The sequence below is a fragment of the Gracilinanus agilis genome, chromosome 2 (assembly GCF_016433145.1).
Source record: "Gracilinanus agilis isolate LMUSP501 chromosome 2, AgileGrace, whole genome shotgun sequence".
Classification (NCBI taxonomy): Eukaryota; Metazoa; Chordata; class Mammalia; order Didelphimorphia; family Didelphidae; genus Gracilinanus; species Gracilinanus agilis.
In genome coordinates this window covers 669,653,562-669,674,838 of record NC_058131.1, presented here as the reverse complement: position 1 = coordinate 669,674,838, position 21,277 = coordinate 669,653,562, and the positions used below count along the sequence as shown (strand labels likewise).

Below are 21,277 nucleotides of genomic sequence, written 5' to 3'. Positions count from 1 at the left end.
CCTACAGTAACCTTTTGGATTTTGCTCCTTGAACTCCCTCAGACTTGACAATAGTTGACATTTTCTCTTATCTGTCCTGGAACTAGACTCCCATTTCTCATGTCTGCTGGTTACCAGTTACAAGCCAGGTTGCCACTAAAGTACCACATCTAGCTTTTCCAGTTTATCATTTCTCCTTTACATATGCTTACCATCATTGGAATATAAACTCTTTGAAAGCAGAGACTATTTTGCATTCTTGTAGCTGTATGCCAATGCATTGTACAATGCTTGGTATAGAATTAGTGCTTAATTTAATATCTGTTCCAGAGCTGTCTATTTTAACAATAACCACACTAAACATTGCTGAACTGTCAAAGGAGTGGGGAGAAGACAAGTCAACAAGTTAAGGACTTATTATGTGCCAGGCATTGATTGTCCTAAACAGTGGGTAAAAAAAAGAACCACAAAACAACCCCTACTGTCAAGGAGCTCACATTCTAATGGGGATGACAACATGTAAACAACCTAGTAAAAATAAAAACTATAAAATCAAGCTTAGAAAAGTATGAGATGAAAGGAAGAGATTGAAATTATTGGTTCATTAGGGCACTTCTTCCTTTTTAGAAATAATGCTGTCTGGGAGACTATAAATTAAAATAGATTGCCACAAAACAAAATATTTTTTGTTCATGCCTGTACTGTTGCTATTTTCAGTTCATATTGTTTGAGGAAGATCATTTAGTATTAGTTACATATAGTTTATATGGACCTAGCAGGAAGGACCAGAGGATTCTAAGATGGAATGAAGGAGCAGGAAGTAGGGCTTGTGCTCTGAGAGAGACTCCATTAGTGGTTGGCACAAACTGTTGCTAGCCCTGGGAGATCTCAGAGTTAGGGAAAAACTGCATCCTGATTCCCTGGGATCCTGGGTGGTGGTGGCTTTCAGCAAGTGGACAAGACCTGCAGAGCTGCACCAAGTGGAGGAGGGGTTTGGAATCTGGTGGACAGCATCTCAAGCACACTCTCTCTACTTGGGTACCTTGGACCACCTTAGCTTTTGGCATCCTGTGATCATCTTTAGGATAGGGAGACCAAAAATCAAGAATGGCAGTTAGCCCCAACTGTCACTCTGCTCACCCTAGGCCAGGGTCTTTGGAACCAGCAGGCAAGGTAAAGGTTTTTAACAGTTCTAATTATGATTTACTAATAAAGGTGGGATAGGGGATTCTACACTTAAAACCCTAAAGGGCAAATCACAGGGGCAAGGGGAGGACTTGTCTACTCTAACTCTAATTGACCTAGGCCAGGCAGGGCTCAAGGAGCAGTTCTAGAGTCACTGGGAAGGCTGCTTCAAACCTGGTTCCAGTCAGGTTTGGCCAGCACAGCTAAAGGGCTTTAGTGTGACTTTGAGGGTTCTCACGGTAATCCAAAGATGATCACAGGATGCCAAAAGCCAAGGTACCCAAGTAGAGAGAGTGTGCTTGAGATGCTGTCCACCAGATTCCAAACCCCTCCTCCACTTGGTGCAGCTCTGCAGGTCTTGTCCACTTGCTGAAAGCCACCACCTCTCAGGATCCCAGGGAATCTGGATGCAGTTTTTCCCTAACTCTGAGATCTCCCAGGGCTAGCAACAGTTTGTGCCAACCACTAATGGAGTCTGTCTTAGAGCACAAGCCCTACTTCCTGCTCCTTCATTCCATCTTAGAATCCTCCAGTCCTTCCTGCTAGGTCCATATAAACTATATGTAACTAATACTAAATGATCTTCCTCACAATAATATGCATCAATGGAGATCATAGAATGAAAAGATGAAGGCAAGAAATTAAATATAATTATTTAATTAGACAATGGAATAAGTAAAAAGTTTTAATATTTAATTGTAAAATAATACTTAAACAACAATATAAACTACTATAGAATTATTTTAGAATGGATCTTTGGGCTCTTATATTTAGAGAAAGTGAAACAATATTTGACTGCTTACTGAACTAGTCAGTACAAGTGGGATACAAAAGAGATTGTCTCTGTTTACTTCTCCATATTTTAGCGTGTGCACAATAAAATGCTTGTTGACTTGCCTATTCAGTTTTCTATGTCTGTTGATTGCAGAGAAGATGCCTACTTCCATTAAGAGAGGGAACTTCCTCACTTAGGAGTTCCCTATAATAATGGAATAACATGTTCAATCCCTATTTCCTTGCACAGTGGTACCTTGATATATGAGCTCCTTAAATCACAAGCAATTTGAGATATGAGCAGTCACGATCAAGATTTTTTGCTTTAAGTCACAAGTGGATATTTGAATCACCAGCTTCTGCCCATGGAAGGAGGCTGAGGTGGATGAGGCAATCAGTAACAGCGAGATTAAGGAGATGTTGAATATTTTGGAAAAAAGTAAACAGTTTATTGAAAAGACACACCCAGAAAAAGTCGCAACAGGTTGTGCATTGGAGCTGTGTAATGGCATTTGTTTCATACATTATTGAAATGTTCTGAAAGAGAGGAAGAAACAAACTTCCATGGAAAGGTTTTTGTTGAAATGGCCTCTAAGTGAAATCAAGGAAAGTGTGACAAAACAGTCAAAATTCAATGAAGAAAATTATGATAATTAAGTAAAGCAAAAAAATAGCAATTAAGTTTAGCAATAAAGTTACATAGCATAAGTGATATGTAAGGTCAATTTTGCATTTAAATGTAGTGTTATGTGTGTAGAGAGTAAGTTATGTTAAGAGATAGCACTTGAAAACCTTTTCCACCAGCATCTTTACCTGACCTTGAAGGTAAATAGAATTTCATTTTATTTCTTTACATTATGTTTTATTATCTATAAACATATTTATTTGTTATATAAAGTACATTTTCACATTTAAAAGCATATAAAACAAAAAATTTGAGTGTTTTTTTTTTAATTTTAAACCCTTAACTTCTGTGTATTGACTTATAGGTGGAAGATTGGTAAGGGTGGGCAATGGGGTTGAGTGTTTTTTTGAGACCAGAATGGATTAATTGCATTTCCATTCATTTAAATAGGGAAATTCAATTTGACACACAGGCAAATTGAGTTATGAACTTGGCCATAGAACGAATTAAACTTATGTGTTAAGTTACCACTGTACTGATTTATGAGGAAAATTATGTAATATAGAAGAAGCAAGTCTCATGGTAGAACTTACCTATGTCCCAAATCATTCAGTTGAATTCTACCCTTAGATCATCTAATCTTTTGAAGTCCCTTTCCTCTTTTGGGATTCCAGATGACTTTAAGGACTCATAGATTTTTTATCAGCCAAGAAGTTCTAGTATTCAGGAGAAATACCCCACTTCCAGGGGAGGTAGCCTCCCAATGCATCCGTTCTCTCCTCCGACTTGAACCTATCATGAGGTTCCCATCCTGTTCATCATAGGCACAGGCCTCTTTTTCCATGGTTCTTTTCAATGGGTCTTTCCTCTCGCCTATTGAAGTACCATCCCTCCTCCTTGCATTCCCTCAGACTGAATTCTTCCCTTTTGCTTCCTGTTCCATTCTTTTAGAATACCTCTTCTTTTGAGAGATATTGGGAATCATCATTTTTTTACTATTAACTCTTGGGATTGGTCTGGATGAAGAGCCCTTTCCATCTGTCCTTTGATCCTCATACAACCCTGGGAGCTAAGTGCTATCTTGATTCTCATTTTACAATTGAGAAAACTTAAGGCAGAAGTTAAGTAACTTGCCCAGAGTCTCATAGCTAGTTAACTGTCAGAGGACATTTGTTTTGAACTCAGATCTTCCCAATTCCAGGCCTAGTGTTCTGTCCGTTGCACCTCCTTACTTGCTTCTAAGTAATGTGGCTCCCCTTTTGCCTCCAGAATCAAATATAAAATCCTTTGACTTAAAAAAATTTTTTTTAAATATTCTTTTATCGGGAGTCGTCATCTAGTGCAACGGCACTCCCAGGGGCCAGGGACCAGAGCATCCTGAGTTCAATCCTCGGACTCTCATAGGCATGTAGCACACAGCTCTGTGTAGGGGCTTACTCAGCCCTGTGACCTTTGTCCTTAATTAAAGAGTGGCTTTTCTGACTAAAAAAATAAAAATAAAAAATAAATTTTCTTTTATCCATGGTTACATGATTCATATTGTCTCCCTCCCCCATCCTTGAGTTGACAAGTAATTCCACTGGGTTATTATACATGTATTATCATTCAAAACCTATTTCTATATTATTAATATTTGTAATACAGTAATCTTTTTAAACCAAAACTTCCAGTCATGTATCCATATAAAAAAGTGATAAATCATGTTTTCCTCTGCATTTCTACTCCCACAGTTCTTTCTCTAGATGTGGATAGCATTCTTTCTCATAAGTCCCTCAGGATTGTCCTGGATCATTGCATTGCTATTAGTAGCAAAGTCTATTGCATTTGATCATCCCACAATATTTTGGTTACTGTGTACAATGTTCTCCTGGTTCTGCCATTTCATTGCGCATCAGTTCATGGAGGTCTTTCCAGTTCTTAAAGAAATCTTCCAGTTCATCATTCCTTCTAACACATTAGTGTTCCATCACCATCAGATACCACAATTTGCTCAGCCATTCCCCAATTGAGGGACACACTTTCATTTTCCAATTTTTTTGCCACCACAAAAAGCACAGCTATAAATATTTTTGTACAAACAGAACCTTTCTGATGTTTTTTTTTTTTAACTTTTTGGGATACAAACCCAGCAGTGGCTGGATCAAAGGGCATGTATTCTTTTAAAGCCCTTTGGGCACAATTCCAAGTTGCCTTCCAGAATAGTTGGATCACTTCACAACTCCATCAACAATGCATTAGTGTTCCAATTTTGCTACATCCCCTCCAACATTTATTATTTTCCTTTGCTGTCAAAAAGCCACTCTTAACCTGGCCCCTTTCTGACACTGTTGTTATATTCTATTGACTGTTATCCAGCTTTCTCACAGAGAATGCCACCTTCTAACTGAATTTTCACTGACTCTCCCTCATGCCTGGGCCTCATCTTGGCCTCTTGGCTTCTGTTGCTTCCTTCAAAATTTAACATCTTACCTTTAAGAAGCCTTTCTGACTTCCTTAATATGATTACCTTTCCTCTCCAATGGGGCCAATTTATCCTTTATAGACCTTCTTTGTACATTGGTTTTGGTTTGTCTCTACTTACAATGAGTTCTTTGACAGCAACTTCCTTTCTTTGGGCTTAATTCACTATCTGACACTTAATAAAATAATTCTTGTTGACTTGATTTGTTGACTTAGGTACCTTTCTTGTCCTTCTGTTTGAATATTTGCACATTTTTTGCTTACACATTTTTTGCCCTCTTGATGGAAAGGTTCAGTTGCTTCTCTTTAGCTGAATTATCATCTTTTTCCTTTGATAATTAGATGAGTTTTCAAAATATACCATTATTTTTCAGCTGGTGTGCTCTTCTTTTTTTAAAGCAGTGTTTTATTCAATTTTCTGAAATTTCAGGTGACTGTAGAATATTTTTATTAGTCAAATTTCCTTTCTTCTATATTTGTAAGTCTTTCTCCTGATAATTTGCAATGTTGTTTGACATTGAAATTGCTAAATTTGATCCCTTCTTGCTTTGGAGTTTGAAGTATAAGATATTTTTGTTGTTGTTCTGGATGTAATTTGTGGATTCTCTTGATGGACTTAAGAAAACGGCCCAAAACTTCTGAATATTTCTTATATTCATATTATAAGAATATGCTCATATTCTTATATTCATAAGAATATTTCTTATATTCATAAGAATTCATAAGAATATAAGAAATATTCAGAAGTTCTGAACAGTTTTCTTAAATCATTTCATATATTACAGTGTTGAGATTTTTAATTTGCTATTTTGTGGGGGGAGACTTTAAATTGCCTCAAGGTGAGTTATTGTGGCCTACACACAATTTGTGTTCTTTTCTTTTTTTTGAAGAAAACTTTGATTAAATTTTTTTAAATGAAGAATTAACATGTTCTTTAAAATTCTTGCTATTTGCTTCTTTTCCAGTTTTTGCTTTATTTCAATAGATTTATGCTATAAACCTTTCAGTCTTTCACATCTTTAGAGAAATTCTTCATTGTGAAGTCATGCTTTTCCAAACTGCTGGTTGTTTTTAAATTCTGCATTTATGATCATATTGTAGGGATGATAATTTCTGCATTATTTACACTTTATCTGCATTGAGAGGTCCAAGTTCTTTTGAAAAATATTTTAATTTTTTTAATAACAAATTTCCACATAAGAAGTTCTCCAAAGTCACATGATCCATATTGTCTCTCTCCCTTCTTCCCTCTCCCTTCCTAGAGCTGGCACAGTTCAATCTGGGCTATTCATATATTATCATATAAAACATTTCCATGTTATTCATTTTTTATTTTAATTTAGAATATTTTCCCATAGTTACATGTTTCATCTTCTTTCCCTCTCCCTCAAACCTCCCTAACCACACCCCCATCCCTGTAGCCAACACACAATTCCACTGGGTTTTACATGTATCATTGATTAAGACCTAATTCCATATTATTGATAGTTGGACTAGAGTTATCATTTCATGTTATTCATTTTTATAAGTGAATAATCTTACAAAAGTAAAACTCCAAAACATGTACCCAATTAAGTAAGTGATAAATCATGTTTTCATCTGCACTCCTACTCCAAGAGTTCTTTCTCAGGAGGTGGATAGTATTCTTTTTCATAAGTACCTCAGAATAGTTCTGGATCATTGTATTGCTATTAGTAGCAAAGTCTACCATATTTGATCTTTCCACAATATTGCTGTTATTATGTACTGTACTTTCCTGGTTCTGCTTATTTCACTCTGCATCAGTTCATGTGGACAGGTCTTTCTAAAATCATCCTATTCATCATTCCTTACAGCACAATAGAATTCCATCACCATCATATACCATAATTTGTTCAGCCAGTCCCTAATTGAGGGACATCTTTTAATTTCCAATTCTTTGCTACTACTAAAGAGCAGCTATAAATATTTTTGTACACTCAGGTCCTTTCCCTTTTTAAAAAAATCTCTTTGATCATGGTATTACTAGATCAAAAGATATGAATTCTTTTAAAGCACTTTGGACATGGTTCTAAACTGCCCTCCAAAATGGTTGGATTAGTTCAAAACTCTACCAGCCATACATTAGTGTCCCCAAATATCTCTTCTTTGGTACTCTCAAAATATTGAATTATTAATGATGGAAGTTATGCCTACTGGATCAACTACTAATTTATATTTTCTCACTAGAACCCTTTGCTGTACAGAAAAACTTTTTTTTCTTTTTTTATCTTATCCCACCTCAATAGCTATTACAAATATTTCCTTCCTTCCTTAAGCCCCTAGTGAAATCCCCAACCCTTTTCTCTTGGCTGGGGATCCTTACCTCTTACCTTTATTGTGAATAACTGTAACAAGTGACAACAACAAGAACAGCTAGCATTTATATAAGACTTTAAGTATAAAGCACTTTACATATATTATCTCATTATCTCTGCTTTCAACAACCTTGTAAAACAGGTGATATTATTATCCTCATTTTTCAGATGAGGAAACTGAAAGAGATTGGGTGACTTTACCCAAGATCACCCTGTTGAAGGAATCTGTAGAAGAATTTGAACTCAGGTCTTCCTGACTCCAGGTCACCCCTCTGCATCTTCACCCATTGTCTCCTTCTTCTCTGAGGAAAAAGCAGCCCTTCTCTTTGTCAATACTACTTTTTTTGCCTATGATCTTGAATCCCCTTCTTCCATTTTCTTCATTTTCTCTCCATGTCCAACCTGCCCTTCACAACAATCTCCCAAAAGTACAATTCTGATCATTTTGTACAGTAGAAAGAACACTCATATAAAGTCAGAGAATGTGGTTCCAGCTTATAGCTTAGCTCAGTGTTAGTGAACCTTTTAGAGCAGGGGTCGGCAACGTATGGCTCTTTCTGCAGGAGCCATAAAGTCCTTTTTTTTTTTTTTTTTTCAGGTGCTGTTACAGGAACACACACTGTGAGCACTGTACGGCTCTCATGAAATTACATTTTTAAAAATGTGGCATTTATGGCTCTCATGGCCAAAAAGGTTGCCGACCCCTGTTTTAGAGGGATGGATGATGTGAGAAATGTCCTCGGGTGTGCATGGAGAGGTGGAGGGGAACAGCCCAGCCCCGCATCCCCCTGGCTTTCTAATAACAAACTCTTGTGAACTCTGTGCTGGGGTGACAATACACATGCCCACAGAATGGGCTCTGAGTGCCCCCTCTGGCATGCTTGCCATAGCTTCATCACCATGGGCTTAGCTGATAACTATTTTTAAGACCTTGGGCAATTAATTATTCAACAAGGATTTCCTCAGTGATAGGTACTACGGATACAACATCAAAGACGAAATAGCCCCTACCTGCAAGGAAACAATATTATATCAGAGAAATACAATCTGTATACATGTGAGTTCACATTAAAAAAAACAGAATGTCTAGCTAATAACCCAGAAGGCTAATAGGAGAACTCAAGTATATAGATGTAGTTTCCACTTCGAGAACTCCCTAAATAACCCAGCTGTGGTCTCTGGGTATTCTAGCCTCCTGTTAGTTAGAGTAAAGATGAATCACTTTCTCTCACTGAGCCAGTTGTGCAAAATGCCTTGGAGACAATGTTATATAAAATAAGTATCTATTTATTCAAAGAGAGGGTACAAACTGAGGATCAAAACAAGGTGTCCCTGACTCTAAAGGATCTAGCTAGCCAATCCACCACAAACTACGTCCCTCAAAAGAGGTTCCCCAAAAAGATCTGGCTAAGCTGCCTGTCTATGACCCTCAGTAGTTGGTTTGTTTGAGTTCAAAAGCTGTCTCCAAAACCTGTTATGATTGCTCTCAAAATGGCTAAGTCCAACCCTAAGTCCAACCCCAGTCTGAACTCTGAGAAAAAACTTCAAAGCCAAACTAATAGGATTTTAGACAAAACCTTTTGGAAAGTTGATAAAACCACAGCAAGTATAGTCAGATCCTTTGCTACGTGTTCTCCAGTCAACCAGAGAACCTCCCAAGATGATTTTAGGGTTTTTCTTTCTCCACAGACAGGCTGAGGTAACCAGGCTCTGGCAAACTAGCCTTTCCTCCTCCTCTCTTTAGGACAGGAAGAAAGCCTCACTTCCACAGGAAGTCACTCACTCTAATAGTTGCTCCTTTCAAACTGCGCCTCCTCTGCCCCCTGCCTGCTAAAATCATTTTTCTAGAGTTCCTAGCATGTGCCTTAAAGACAACCTTCCACTTCTCTTAAATCTTATCCTTATCTTTATCTTTTTTCCCATTACAATATACAGAAAAGAAATGCAGGGTAATTTTGGAAGAGGCCCTTGTAGCTGGGGGAATCAGGAAAAGACTCCTGATGAATTCAAGCTGAACTTTGGAAGAGGGAGTAGATGAGGTAGAAAGGCAATGGGAAATGCAGTGAAACCTTGTATGAGGAGGGCCAATTCTATTAAACCACAGAATGTGTGAAGAGAAGTGATATTCACTAATTTTGGAAAGGCTATTTGGGATCAGGTTGCAAAGATTTAAAGTGACAAATAGAAGAATTTTTGTTTGATTCTAAAGGTAATAGAATTTATTTTGAAGGGGAATGTCATGTTCAAACCTCTGTTTTAGGGCATGTCATTTAACTTCAGCAGCCTTCAGCTTTCTTCATCTGCAAAATGGAATTGAACTAGCTAACCTTGGGGCTCCCTTCTATCTCCAAACATGGGATCCCATGCCAGCCTCTCATTTGATGTCTAGTTGTTCTCCATTTTCTGTACAGGAAAAAATGGAAACTCTTTCTCCTGGCATTTCTGTTCATCCTCTACATTAGTTCCTACTCTCTTTTCTTTACATTCTCCCTTTTTTTGAGCTCTGCTACATTCCAGGAAAACAGGACTTGTTGCTATTTCTTGAACTCCTTTCTTCCTGTCCCACCTGTGGGCATTTATATCAGACATTCCTCTTTCTAGGAATGCACTCCCAATCTCATCTTTGCCTTATAGACACTTGACTTCATTCAGTGCCATCTCCTTTATGAAGGCTTACATCATCTTCCCTGATAGCATTCTTGCTCTCATTTTTTCTTCTGACATTATATATATATGTATATATATATATATATGCACACACACACACGTACATATTGTATTGCCTCAGTAAAAGGTCAGCTTCTAGAGCATAAATATTTTTTGTTTTATTTTGTGTCTCCAAATTTCCAATTCTAGGTGGGGATACTTGGAATTGAATTAATTAAATCTTATTTCTATTCAGCCTAGGGACAGCTAGGTGGTGTAGTGGATAGAATGCTGGACCTGGATCCAGTCAGGAAGACCTGACTTCAAATCTGGCCTCAGATATTTACTAGTTGTGTGACCTTAATCCCCATTACCTAGCCCTTATTCTTCCAAGAGCTTAAGATAAAAAAGGAAATGAAATTAGTTTTGTGTAACTTCATTTTACTGATCCCATTTTGACTCATAGTGCTCATAAATTATAAATTTAACAATTCTAGAATCTTGCCAAGTATCAACATTGATCTCACTAATCAGTTGTTCCCAGAACCTACCTTTTTAAAAATCAAGATAACATGTTCCTCCACAGCCTTCTGATTCTCTTCCCATTCACTAGAATTTCTCATAATTACACCCCTAGTCTACTTTGTAGTGTAGAAAACTAAAACTCAGCAAGATTGCACAGCTAGTTAAATGCAGAGCAGAGACAAGATCATAGGTCTCATGACACTCGAAAGCACTGCCACTTGTGTCACTAATGAAATTAGTGGCAGAGACATACTTTCTCCCTTATCCCTAGGGTTGCTCTTGCTCAATCCTGATCTCCAAAACAAAATGGGAAAAGTTACTATTGTGGAAAAAAGTTCTCCATTTCATTGTTCTTGATTTTGCAGTGAGTGGCCAAGAGAGCCACTGTTTCCACCTGCTATAGAATATTTCAAAAGTGTAAATTTAGCAATCTTTTCTTATGAGTTGGTAATTGAAGTACTATAGGAATTTGAATGAGAAAACATAATAAAACCCACATTACTTGCCTTTTATAAAACAAACAAAAAAACCTCTAGAAAATGAAATTCTGTTCCTTTTTCCATTTTAAGATCATTCAGATATTATTTCTTTCTGTAGAAAATTTTAGAATATCAAGTGATCATTAAAACTTTTTGTGACTGAAACCCATTTAATTTATTAGAAAGGATTGTTTTCTGAAGCAATCTTTATCTGCTCTGAGAATAGAGTCATAATAATTTGACCTATTTTTATACATTACCATAAAAGTTTTATTTTATAAAAATGACAATTTTTAAAAAAGTTAATTAGAATCTGCTATACTGAGGCTGGCAAAAAGTGCCTTAAGTTATCAGTATTTCCATAGAATAGACATTATTCCAGTATACTACACTAATTTGTTGTTGATTTTTTTTAGAGTATTGTGAGTTATCTTTAAATAAATGGTTGTAAGCATATATCAGCATCATGAAGCTCTCTTCAATATAGCGTGAAGTGACAATATCTCTGCTTTGTATTATTGTGTATAGTAAGGGACATCATTCTTTCTAGCCATGAACTACTAGCAACCTTTGTCCTTTATGTTACCTTTAGTTAAAAACGAAAATGAGCATGAATGCTGGCTGATGGCCATGTCTTTCTTGCAGCTAAAAATTCATCTGGGAAAGATAAATGGGATTGTAGATTTGGATTTGTTTCATTGCGTGAATGATATGTGACATTTCGTAAATTATTTAGCACTGCTAGGATGGCAGAAATGGCTTGAGCATTGTTATATCAAATGAAAGCAAGAATCCCATTAGTGCAAAGACTGGGTTTTAGCTAGAATCTATCAGGGGAATGTTGTCACTTTAAAATCAGATTGTTCTTTTAATTGCTATTTAAAGGAACAAAAGTGTTCCCAAGGTACTGCAGTTGAACACCCACTAGTAATAACTATGGATCTACAATTATGTGGCACTGATTATCTGGCATTTTAAAAACTGGCAAGAATCAGTGACCAATTTGCAGTACTTTGTCTTTTATTTTTCTAACAGACCATTTGTGCTCTGTTTTCTAACTGAGAATAGAAATAAAAAGTTTCATCATTATTTAGCTTTCTAAAGAACAAACACATTATAAGTACAAATTAAGCTAAAAGGAAGAGCATTAGAAATGCCCGAATTTTAAGATAATAACCATATGTGAACAGTATAGAAATAATCTGTTAAATGTGAGATTTATTCTGATTTTAGAGATATTGCAACTTTGTTAAAGAAAATTTTTGAAATTATTATAGCCTTTAAAGATGGTAAAGTACTATTTTTTTACTCATTTTTTCAAAGTGATCTTTCAAGTGTCTTTTCAAAAGTATATGCAGGGTTTTTTTGGTAAATAAGGTTAATATACATGTTGGGTCTTATTTACTACAATATGAAATGTTTCTGAGTAGATAAATTTATAAGTTTAGGACCAATTTCCATTTTCCCCTGGTATGATCTTAGGGTTGTTTTCTAATAGATTTTTGATCCATGAGATTAAAGCAAACAAATTAGAAAATATTTTAAAGCAAAACATTTAAATTGCTAGATGACCACTTTAAAACCTTTATATGTCCAGTAAAAATTTATTTTTCATACATATGATCAGATTGATGAGAAGAAATCTCTTGAGTTTAGTCATCTATTCTGTGGATAAGAACATTACAGTTGCTAGGGGTGGTAAATAGCAATTGAAAAACCTGAAAATTTATGCAGATTTATACATTGTTAAGAGTGATTTCCATAGTGATCCTAATAGGGTGCTAGGGGTTAGACAAATGTTTTCTTGTTTCTTTTTCAAAATGGTAATGTCAGAAATTGAGAATCACCTTTGTTTAGCATGGTTTATTCTTGAAGTTTGGTGTCAAAAAGAACATACTTTTAAAGCTTCTAATGGTGCCTTCTTTTTCTTTTCTAGTGATCTCACCAAAATATTATATTGTGTTTAGTACCAGTCTTTTTTTATGTCATTTGTAGAAACTGGGTCTTTTTTGGTTAATATTTAATAGATGAATTCAAATAAACTGCATTTAAACATTTAGCGAAGCATTGGTTTATTTTGAAAATCTAAGCTTATTTAAATCATATTCATGATATTTCATTCATTCCAGTATAATAAAAAGAAGAGCATTGCTTTTGTAGTTATGAGATATGAATTCAGATGATAGCCAGCTTTGACATGTATTAGCTTTGGAGACTTTGAGCAAGTCTCCTCACCTTTCTAGGCGTCAGTTTCCCATAAAATTAAGAAAAAAACAGTTTCACTCCCTAACTCATAGGGATGATTATTATTATGATGAAAGTAGCTAATGAACTTTTAATCACTATAGAAATGTAAGCTGTTTTCTTGTTAATCATTAGATGAATGATTTTGTTAAATGTGTTATTTATGATGACTGTTGAGACTTCAAATCAATTTCTCATGATAAATATTCTCTGTTGGCTGCTTGTATATGACCCCCTTATTTTTTTTGTTTTGATAATAGCTATTGTATTTATGCAAAATAAAGAGCTTGTAATGTTAGCCATTTACTGTTAGCTTTAATTAATAGTAATAGTCATCTTAAATGGATGCCAATTCTTGCCTGAGAAATATGTTAAAAAAATGTTTCATTTTCATTTCGAAGTGGAATATTATGTGATTAAAACTAACCATTAAATTTTTTTTTTAATTTTGTCTTAGCCTCGAGCTGATCCCATTCCAATATGTAGCTTCTGTTTGGGGACAAAAGAATCAAATAGAGAGAAAAAACCAGAAGAACTCCTATCTTGTGCAGACTGTGGCAGTAGTGGTAAGTTAGTATATTTGCGTGCTTAATAACAGTTGTGTTTTATGATAGGACAGCTTAGGGAAAGGGTTATAATTCTTCATGAAATTTAACTTTGTCCATTAAAAAATCTTCCCTTTTCAAAGTAGTTTTTCTAATCAGTTATGTGTTAAAAAAAAAGTTACGAAGGGAAAAAGATAAATGGGAATATGTTCTACCAGATATCATCAATAGTCGTATTTAATAGTGTGCTATGATAGATAGGATGCTGGTCTTGGTATCAAGAAGGCCTAGGCTCAAATTCCTTTTGACATTTAATTTATGACTACTATGTGTCCCCTTCACCTCTGTGAACCTTTATCTTTAAAGTGAAGATAATGATATCTATACTTCTTAGGGTGGTGGTCATAATACTCAAGTGAGATCTTGCCTAGATGGCATTTTGCTAACCTTAAAGCACCACTTTATAAATGCCAGCTGCTAAGAATAGCACTATTATCATTGCTAAAATCCCACTGGGCATGGACTAAACAGAAACTTCCCTGAAAACTCCATGAGGCCAGCAAAAGGTTTGATCTTGATACTTGATTTTCTCCTAGTCACTTGTATGATACTTTGCTTGCAGAGATCTTAATGAATATTTGTAGAATGGATCAATGGAGGAATAAATTCCAGATTTACAAACTATATATCATGTACTTATGCACATTTATTTTAAGTAGCTCAGAGCTTCAGCTTAAGGGATTTTTCTACCTAGAGAACCTCCTGATAAATTGAGATATTTTAACATAATTCAAAGGAAAAAAATGGGGGACCAACTTATGGAGGTACAAGAATAACAAAGAAGTCTCAAGAAATAAGAGAAATTCCTGTAGTTTTAAAGCTAGGTAGAGAGTTGGAGACTGATTATTGATGTATCTATGTTTTCCTTAAAAGCCATAAGTAAATTGAAATGCTAGTCTCTTCACAATAAGAGCTGTTAAAAGTAAAGAGGATAACCTTAAATGAAGAGTAATGGAAATTCATTGTCATCTATCTTGTTTAATTGATATTGTCACAATTAAGTGACCTTTAGGCTGAGAAGGAAGAGATGAATAAGACATTATGTTCTTCATAAATAATATACTTACAGTGTTTGCTAGAGACCTTGACAGTTTCTTATATATAGTTTCATTAAAACTCATCTGTCTGATCATGGTGTCATACATAGTGACAAAGACAGAGTGATAATATCTATATATTCAGTTTCGTTAAATCCAGTGGGACAATATCATTGTTTTATGTTGGGATAGGCAGTGTTCCACTGATCTTTAGAAACTTTGAGTCCTAATTCTAATGTATGCAAGCATTCAACAAAAAATTTTTGAATCACCAATTGGTAAGCATTATTAAGCATTTACTTTACACCAGGCACTATGTAAAACACTATAGATACAAAGAAAGGCAAAAAATAGCCTCTTTCCCTTAAGGAGCTTATATTCTCAAACTGGAGACAACATGTAAATAAATAAGTTTGTATAAGATGATGGAAAGTAACTTTAGGGAGGAAGGCTTAGTGCTCAGGGAATAAGAAATGACCTGAAGAATGTGCTGTTTTATGAGAACTTATTTTTTATATATTGTATTAACTTGTATGTCAGGGCCCTCATTTAGAGAGATCGCAATCAATTCCTCTTCTCAGGGCCCTGGATTTGAGGGACTCCATCCAGTCTACTGATTTTTACATTTTCTTTGTTTTTAGGAATTCCAAGGAATGCTTTCCTTTTAACAAAACCTAGTTAGAGTTAAAGGAGACAGTGATTTTCTACTTGCCTAAAGTGCTCCCCATCACCTATATGGTGGGGAGAGGGTGAGAGTTTGATGGATCCTCTCTATTACCAATTAGAGATTATCTTGGAATGTTCAAAGGAACTGAATAATGAGCTTCTAAAATTATTTCTAGATCTGGCTGAGGGACTTTTGGGGTCTTTGGTCACTGAGAGGGCCACTAACCTATCAATCTATTGGTTATATGTTAGCCTAATCAATAAATTGATATTCCTGCACAAATCAGCTTCTTGAATATTTTAATCGTAATAGTTTGAGCTGCGTTTTGAAGCAAGTTAGGGATTCTAAAAGGTAGATTAGAAAGAAGAGCATTCCAGGTATGGGTACAGCCGATGCAAAAGCACATAGATAGGGGAGATGGTGTGTCCACAGTACAGGTCAGTATTCCTTAAAGTATGTAGAGAAATCTTCAGTAGAGGAAAGTAGAAAAAGCAGGAAGGTACCAGGTTATGGAGAGTTTTAATTGATAAATAAAGTACTTCCTATTTATCTGGGAGGTAATAAAGAGCCATAGCATTTTATTAAGTAAGGAGTGACATGGGCAGACTTAGCTGCTGAGTAGAGGATGGAGAGGAAGAGGAAAGGAGTTTGGATGTGGAGACTAGGCAGTTGTTACACTATTCCAGGTGAGATTATCATATGAAGTACAGTGTTAGCAGTGCAAGGAGGAGAGGTAGAGAGAGAACTGATAGTGTGAAGATTAAAAAGGATAAAGTTTGACAATGCCTTGGATATACAAAAAGTGAGTGAATAGTGGAGTATGACACCAAAGTGGCAAACCTGGGTGACAAGGAGGATATTGGTGTCCTTAACAGTAATAATGAAGACTGAAGAGAGGGTGGGTGGGTTTCGGAGGAAAGATAATGACTTCTATTTTGGACAAGTTGAGTTTGATAAAGTACCCAGTAAGCAGCTGATGATTTGGGATTGGAGCTCAAAAGAGATATAAAGGCTGGGTGTGTACAAATAAGCATCTTCTTCATAGAGATGGTGATTATTGGATTCCTGGGATTTGAAGAGTTCACCAGATGACTTAGTATAGAAAGAAAAGAGAAGATGCAACACACAATGGTAGACTCCATTCTTAATTTTTTCATGACATGTCTCTTTGAATGAATTATTCTGCTGTACACCAGCCTCACAATTTTGTGGTTTTGATTTGCCTTCAAACCAAGTACGATGTATCTGAAGGGCCTAAATAGACTAAATATTTTTATGTGGGGGCAGGGGAAATAGAGTTTCTTTTTCAAATATTTCTTTACAAATCTTCCATTGATTCTGGTGACATATATTTGGGTGATGAAATAGAGATTTCTCCTTGATATATAAATTCAAAACATCCTGCAAAAAAGAATAAAGGCACTCCAATTCTTATATATTTTAAATGTTTAAGGTTAAAACTTTAACTCAAAAAAGTTTAAAAATTTAAAAGTCTTCTTGCTCAAATCAGAGAAATGACAAGAGGATATGTTGTTCTACTTTGTACCTTTTCATTTCAGACTACCAGAGTTTTATCTTTTTGGAGATCATAAAGAAGTCTTAGTTTCTTTTATTTGATTTAAAGGAAGTAGGGTGGCATGATTTTAAAAAATTGTTTTAAATACTTTTCGTTTGCTTTTAATAAGAAAAAAGTGATAGGAATAGTACCTGGAAGATTTATGCAACAGGAATTAGTTTATATTGAGTTCAGCTTCCTCTTCAGTTAGAGAAATCTTAAAGCCTTGAAATGAGTTTATGTTTAATAACTGAATCTCAAGTCCTGGGCATCTTCATGTTCCTTTGTTTTGTATTATAGGATAGATCAGGGTTCTTTGGATGCTGCAACTGAATCCTGTCCTAGTGTTCAGGCTAACTTAATCTTCCCCATGTTGCTCTATGCCAATCTGGGTTTGGCTACTTTAGTCAAAAGCCCATTGTTCCTAACTCAGGGAAATGCTTTGTAGACATCCAGGTTAAAGGTAAGATCAAGTGAGTGGTTTTTGTTTGTTTGTTTGTTTTGTTTTGTTTTGTTAAAACCAAATACAATTTACTTTAAAGAGCTATTATGACTGCCACTGGCAGTAACTACAAAAAAAGAAAGAACTCACCATGAATAGCTCAACAGTGCCCTCTAATGCCAGTGGAGCCCTCTCATGATCCACTGTAGGCCTTTTATGGCTGCCTGTATGCATTGGTGACCCCAGAGCTGGGGTTAAGCTTCTTTTTTATATCTGTGATCCTTCTGGCAATCTGATGACGCCCAGGGCATGCTTTTGGAATGATGCTTTTAAATGCAAAAAAAAAAAAAAAAAAAAAAAGCCCAAGATTATAAAGGAAGCCAACTATATTGAAATTAAAATGTAATTTTTTTGCCTCCTCCAACTCAAGGGAAGCCCTGAAATGTATTGTGTCCCAGGTTAGAAACTCCTATTTCAGTATATTGATGTGACAATGGGAACTTTATTAAACTAAGAAAAACCTACTGGTGACATTTAAGGGTGAGGAGGAGTTCACAGGTTGAATTGTGACTGTTTGGATTGATCAGGATTCCTAACACAAGATGTTTTCATGAGAAATACTCTTAAGAACTATAAAACAAAGAGAAAAAAAATATCGTAACCCATAAAGAAAGTTGATCTTAATGTGTTTCCCATATGTGCCAGATGCTTTTAGTAATTGCCCATCTGAAATTCTGTTTTTTATGATGTCACATTTATAATCAACTTAGAGATTTCATTTAGAATTTACTTAGATTTCATGGGCATGTGCAATAAACATCTCCTCTTGGTTGACTTGATAAAGTAAGCGAATTTAGAAATGTACCACTCTTAAGATAATTTGTGTCAAAACAGGCATTTTATTTAAGGATGTGAGTGGCACCTAACTTTTGTAAAAAATTCTTTTTTATAATATAGATACAGTAAAAACTGGTTATTTTCAGGTTTGCAAATATGTTAGAACTTATGGAAGTTTTATTTGATTTTTATGACTCAACATACTATAAATTAACATTTATATTCTCTTTGCTTTGTTGACCAAATTATTTTTACCAAAACTCAGTTCAAGTGCCAACTTCTTCATTTAAAATTTTTCCTACTTCATTCTCCCCCATCGGTCTACTAGTATTCTCTCTCTCTCAAAACTGTCTTGCCTTCATTTTGTAAAAATTCTTATAAATGTACGTTTTGCTCCTTCCCCATTATAGTATAAGCTTCTTGAGAGAAGGGATTATTTGATTTTTTTCTTTGTATGCTTAGTTTTTAGCACAGGGTTTGATACAGAGTAGGCACTTAATAGATGTTTTTTTTTTTAAACCCTTAACTTCTGTGTATTGGCTCCTAGGTGGAAGAGTGGTAAGGGTGGGCAATGGAGGTCAAGTGACTTGCCCAGGGTCACACAGCTGGGAAGTGACTGAGGTCAGATTTGAACCTAGGACCTCCCGTCTCTAGGCCTGACTCTCAATCCATTGAGCTACCCCAGATGTTTGTTAATTGATAATGAAGATGATTTCTCTACCAGTACAGGTTGGCACCTTTGTAATTTATAGGCTTGGAAAGTTCCCGAGAGTGATGAGAAGGTTATATGAGTTAACATTGGCCACACAGTTGATGTGTTAAGATTGGAGTTGGGAAGTCCCAAGTTTGAATCCTGCCTTGGATACTTATTAGATTTGTGACCCTGGGCAAGTCAGCCTGTTTTGGTGTGTTCATCTATAAAATGATAGTACCACGTACTTTTCAGGATTAGTGTGAAGATAAAATGAGATATATAAATACTATTTTATTATTATTATTATGTGTCAGAGAAGGGACTTGAAGTAGCTCTCTATCCACTAGGACATGCTGCTTCTCTGTTAGATGTTCTACCCTATTAAGTATTGTCTCTCCGTCATATTACTGGGTGGCTAAATTTTATTATCATAAGCTGTGGTTTTGTTGCCGTTCTTCAAATTAGCCAAGCAAAGATAAGTGTACAGCTCTCTAATGCTATAGAATCGTTTTGATTTCAAGTTGTCACAGCACACTGGAGTAGTTCAGAATGTTCACTTCAGGAAGGAAAGATAACATGGGCTGATGAACAGGCACACTGGCTTACATGTAGGAGACCTGCGCTATTAGTGAACCATAGGTTTGCTGATTATTTTTTGTTTTAACTACATCTTATATTTTCCTTAAGATTTTTTGTTAGTACTGTAGAGACACTGAGAACATAAAGCTATGTTTACTGTGTTTTTAAAGCACCTCACTCTGAGCTGTCTTTAAATTTTTTTTGGCTATATTTTTTGGCTAAATTTTGTTGGATATAAACCAAGTTATTTTGATTTTACTAAACAGATTCACTTTTCAATTCAATTTAGTAAGTATTTATTAAAGGTCTGCTTTCTGCCAGGAACTATGCTAGGTACTGAGAATTCAGAAACCCCTGCCCTCAAGGAGCTGGCATACTAGTGAAGGAAACCATATGAATGTGAATAAATAAAGACTATAATAAGTAAAATAAAATAAACCCAAAGCAACTAAAGGAGGGAAGAAGCACCAACAACTGGGAGCATCACTTGGGCCAAAGATTTAAAAGGGAGTTAGGAAACCCAAGAGTCAGATGTGCAGAGGAAAATGCTATATAAAGCAATGAAATAATGTGTATAGGAGACCTCAGATAGGCTAGAATATTTCTTGTGTAAGGGTAAGTTGTTATCAGCCTAGAAAACTAGATTGGGACCAGCTAATAATGGTCATGGGGATTTGTATTTTACACTAGAAACAGCAGGGATCCATTGAAGCTTCTTGATAGGGTTTTGATGTAGTCATGCTTGTAGTTGAGGAAGATCCATTTGACACTTTTATGAAGGCTAAATGCTAATTCTTCAACAAATAGTGAAAGATCTTTTGTCATCTTTGAATTTGATAAATTAGCAAGCATCTAAAACAACAACAACAAAAAGAAGTATCTAAAACCCCAAAAGAGAATCTGTCACAAATCATGTGGCTAAATTGCTAGAATTTTAAAAGGAATGGAAGTAAGACTTAATGTGATCTATTACCATGATCATTTTCCATTATTGAATAAAATAAGGTCACTAGGTACTCTTTAAAACTGACTCATTTGGATTATCTTAACTGAACTAAGAGAAAAGGAAAGAAATGTTTCTTCATCCTTTAGCATTTATCACATTATTTATATTATGCTTAATTCTCTTCAATGAACAGGGAGATTAATACTTGGAGTAATGAGGAAAAAGTTGTAAAATATTGGAAAGTGGATAGATCATCTAAAGAATTATAATCCAAGTAGTAATGGTTGAGACAAAATACTTCTGAAGAAGTTAGATAAGGAACAGAAAGAATGTAGTTCATTTCATTCAGCAACCTCTGATTCATTTCCTTGTTCAGCCTCTCATTTCCTCTCATTTCCAAATGATGCTAATTCCCTGCGTTGCCAATTTTATCATTATTACTTCTAATTATCTCTGTACTGACATCTTTAGGTTAGCTTTAATAATGACTCTCAGTTGAAAATATATTCTAAGTTGTTTCAGTTCACTATAATTATTTTTGATGATTTCTATCTATACTGACTTCCATAGGCTTTTTTTTTTTTTACTCTTACCTTCCATTTTAGAATCAGTACTATTAGAGGGGGCACATCTGGTGGCTCAGAGGGTTGAGAACCAGACCC

At 35.4% G+C, this 21,277-nt stretch overlaps 1 protein-coding gene across 1 annotated transcript in view; it reads left to right on the top strand.

Annotated features, from left to right (window-relative positions):
- KAT6B (lysine acetyltransferase 6B) overlaps window positions 1–21,277 on the top strand; it is a 244,452-nt gene that overhangs the window by 143,445 nt on the left and 79,730 nt on the right. Inside the window, exon 4 of the mRNA XM_044659049.1 lies at window positions 13,711–13,819. Within this exon, the coding sequence (XP_044514984.1) occupies window positions 13,711–13,819 (109 nt within the window). The remainder of the gene's footprint in view (window positions 1–13,710; window positions 13,820–21,277) is intronic.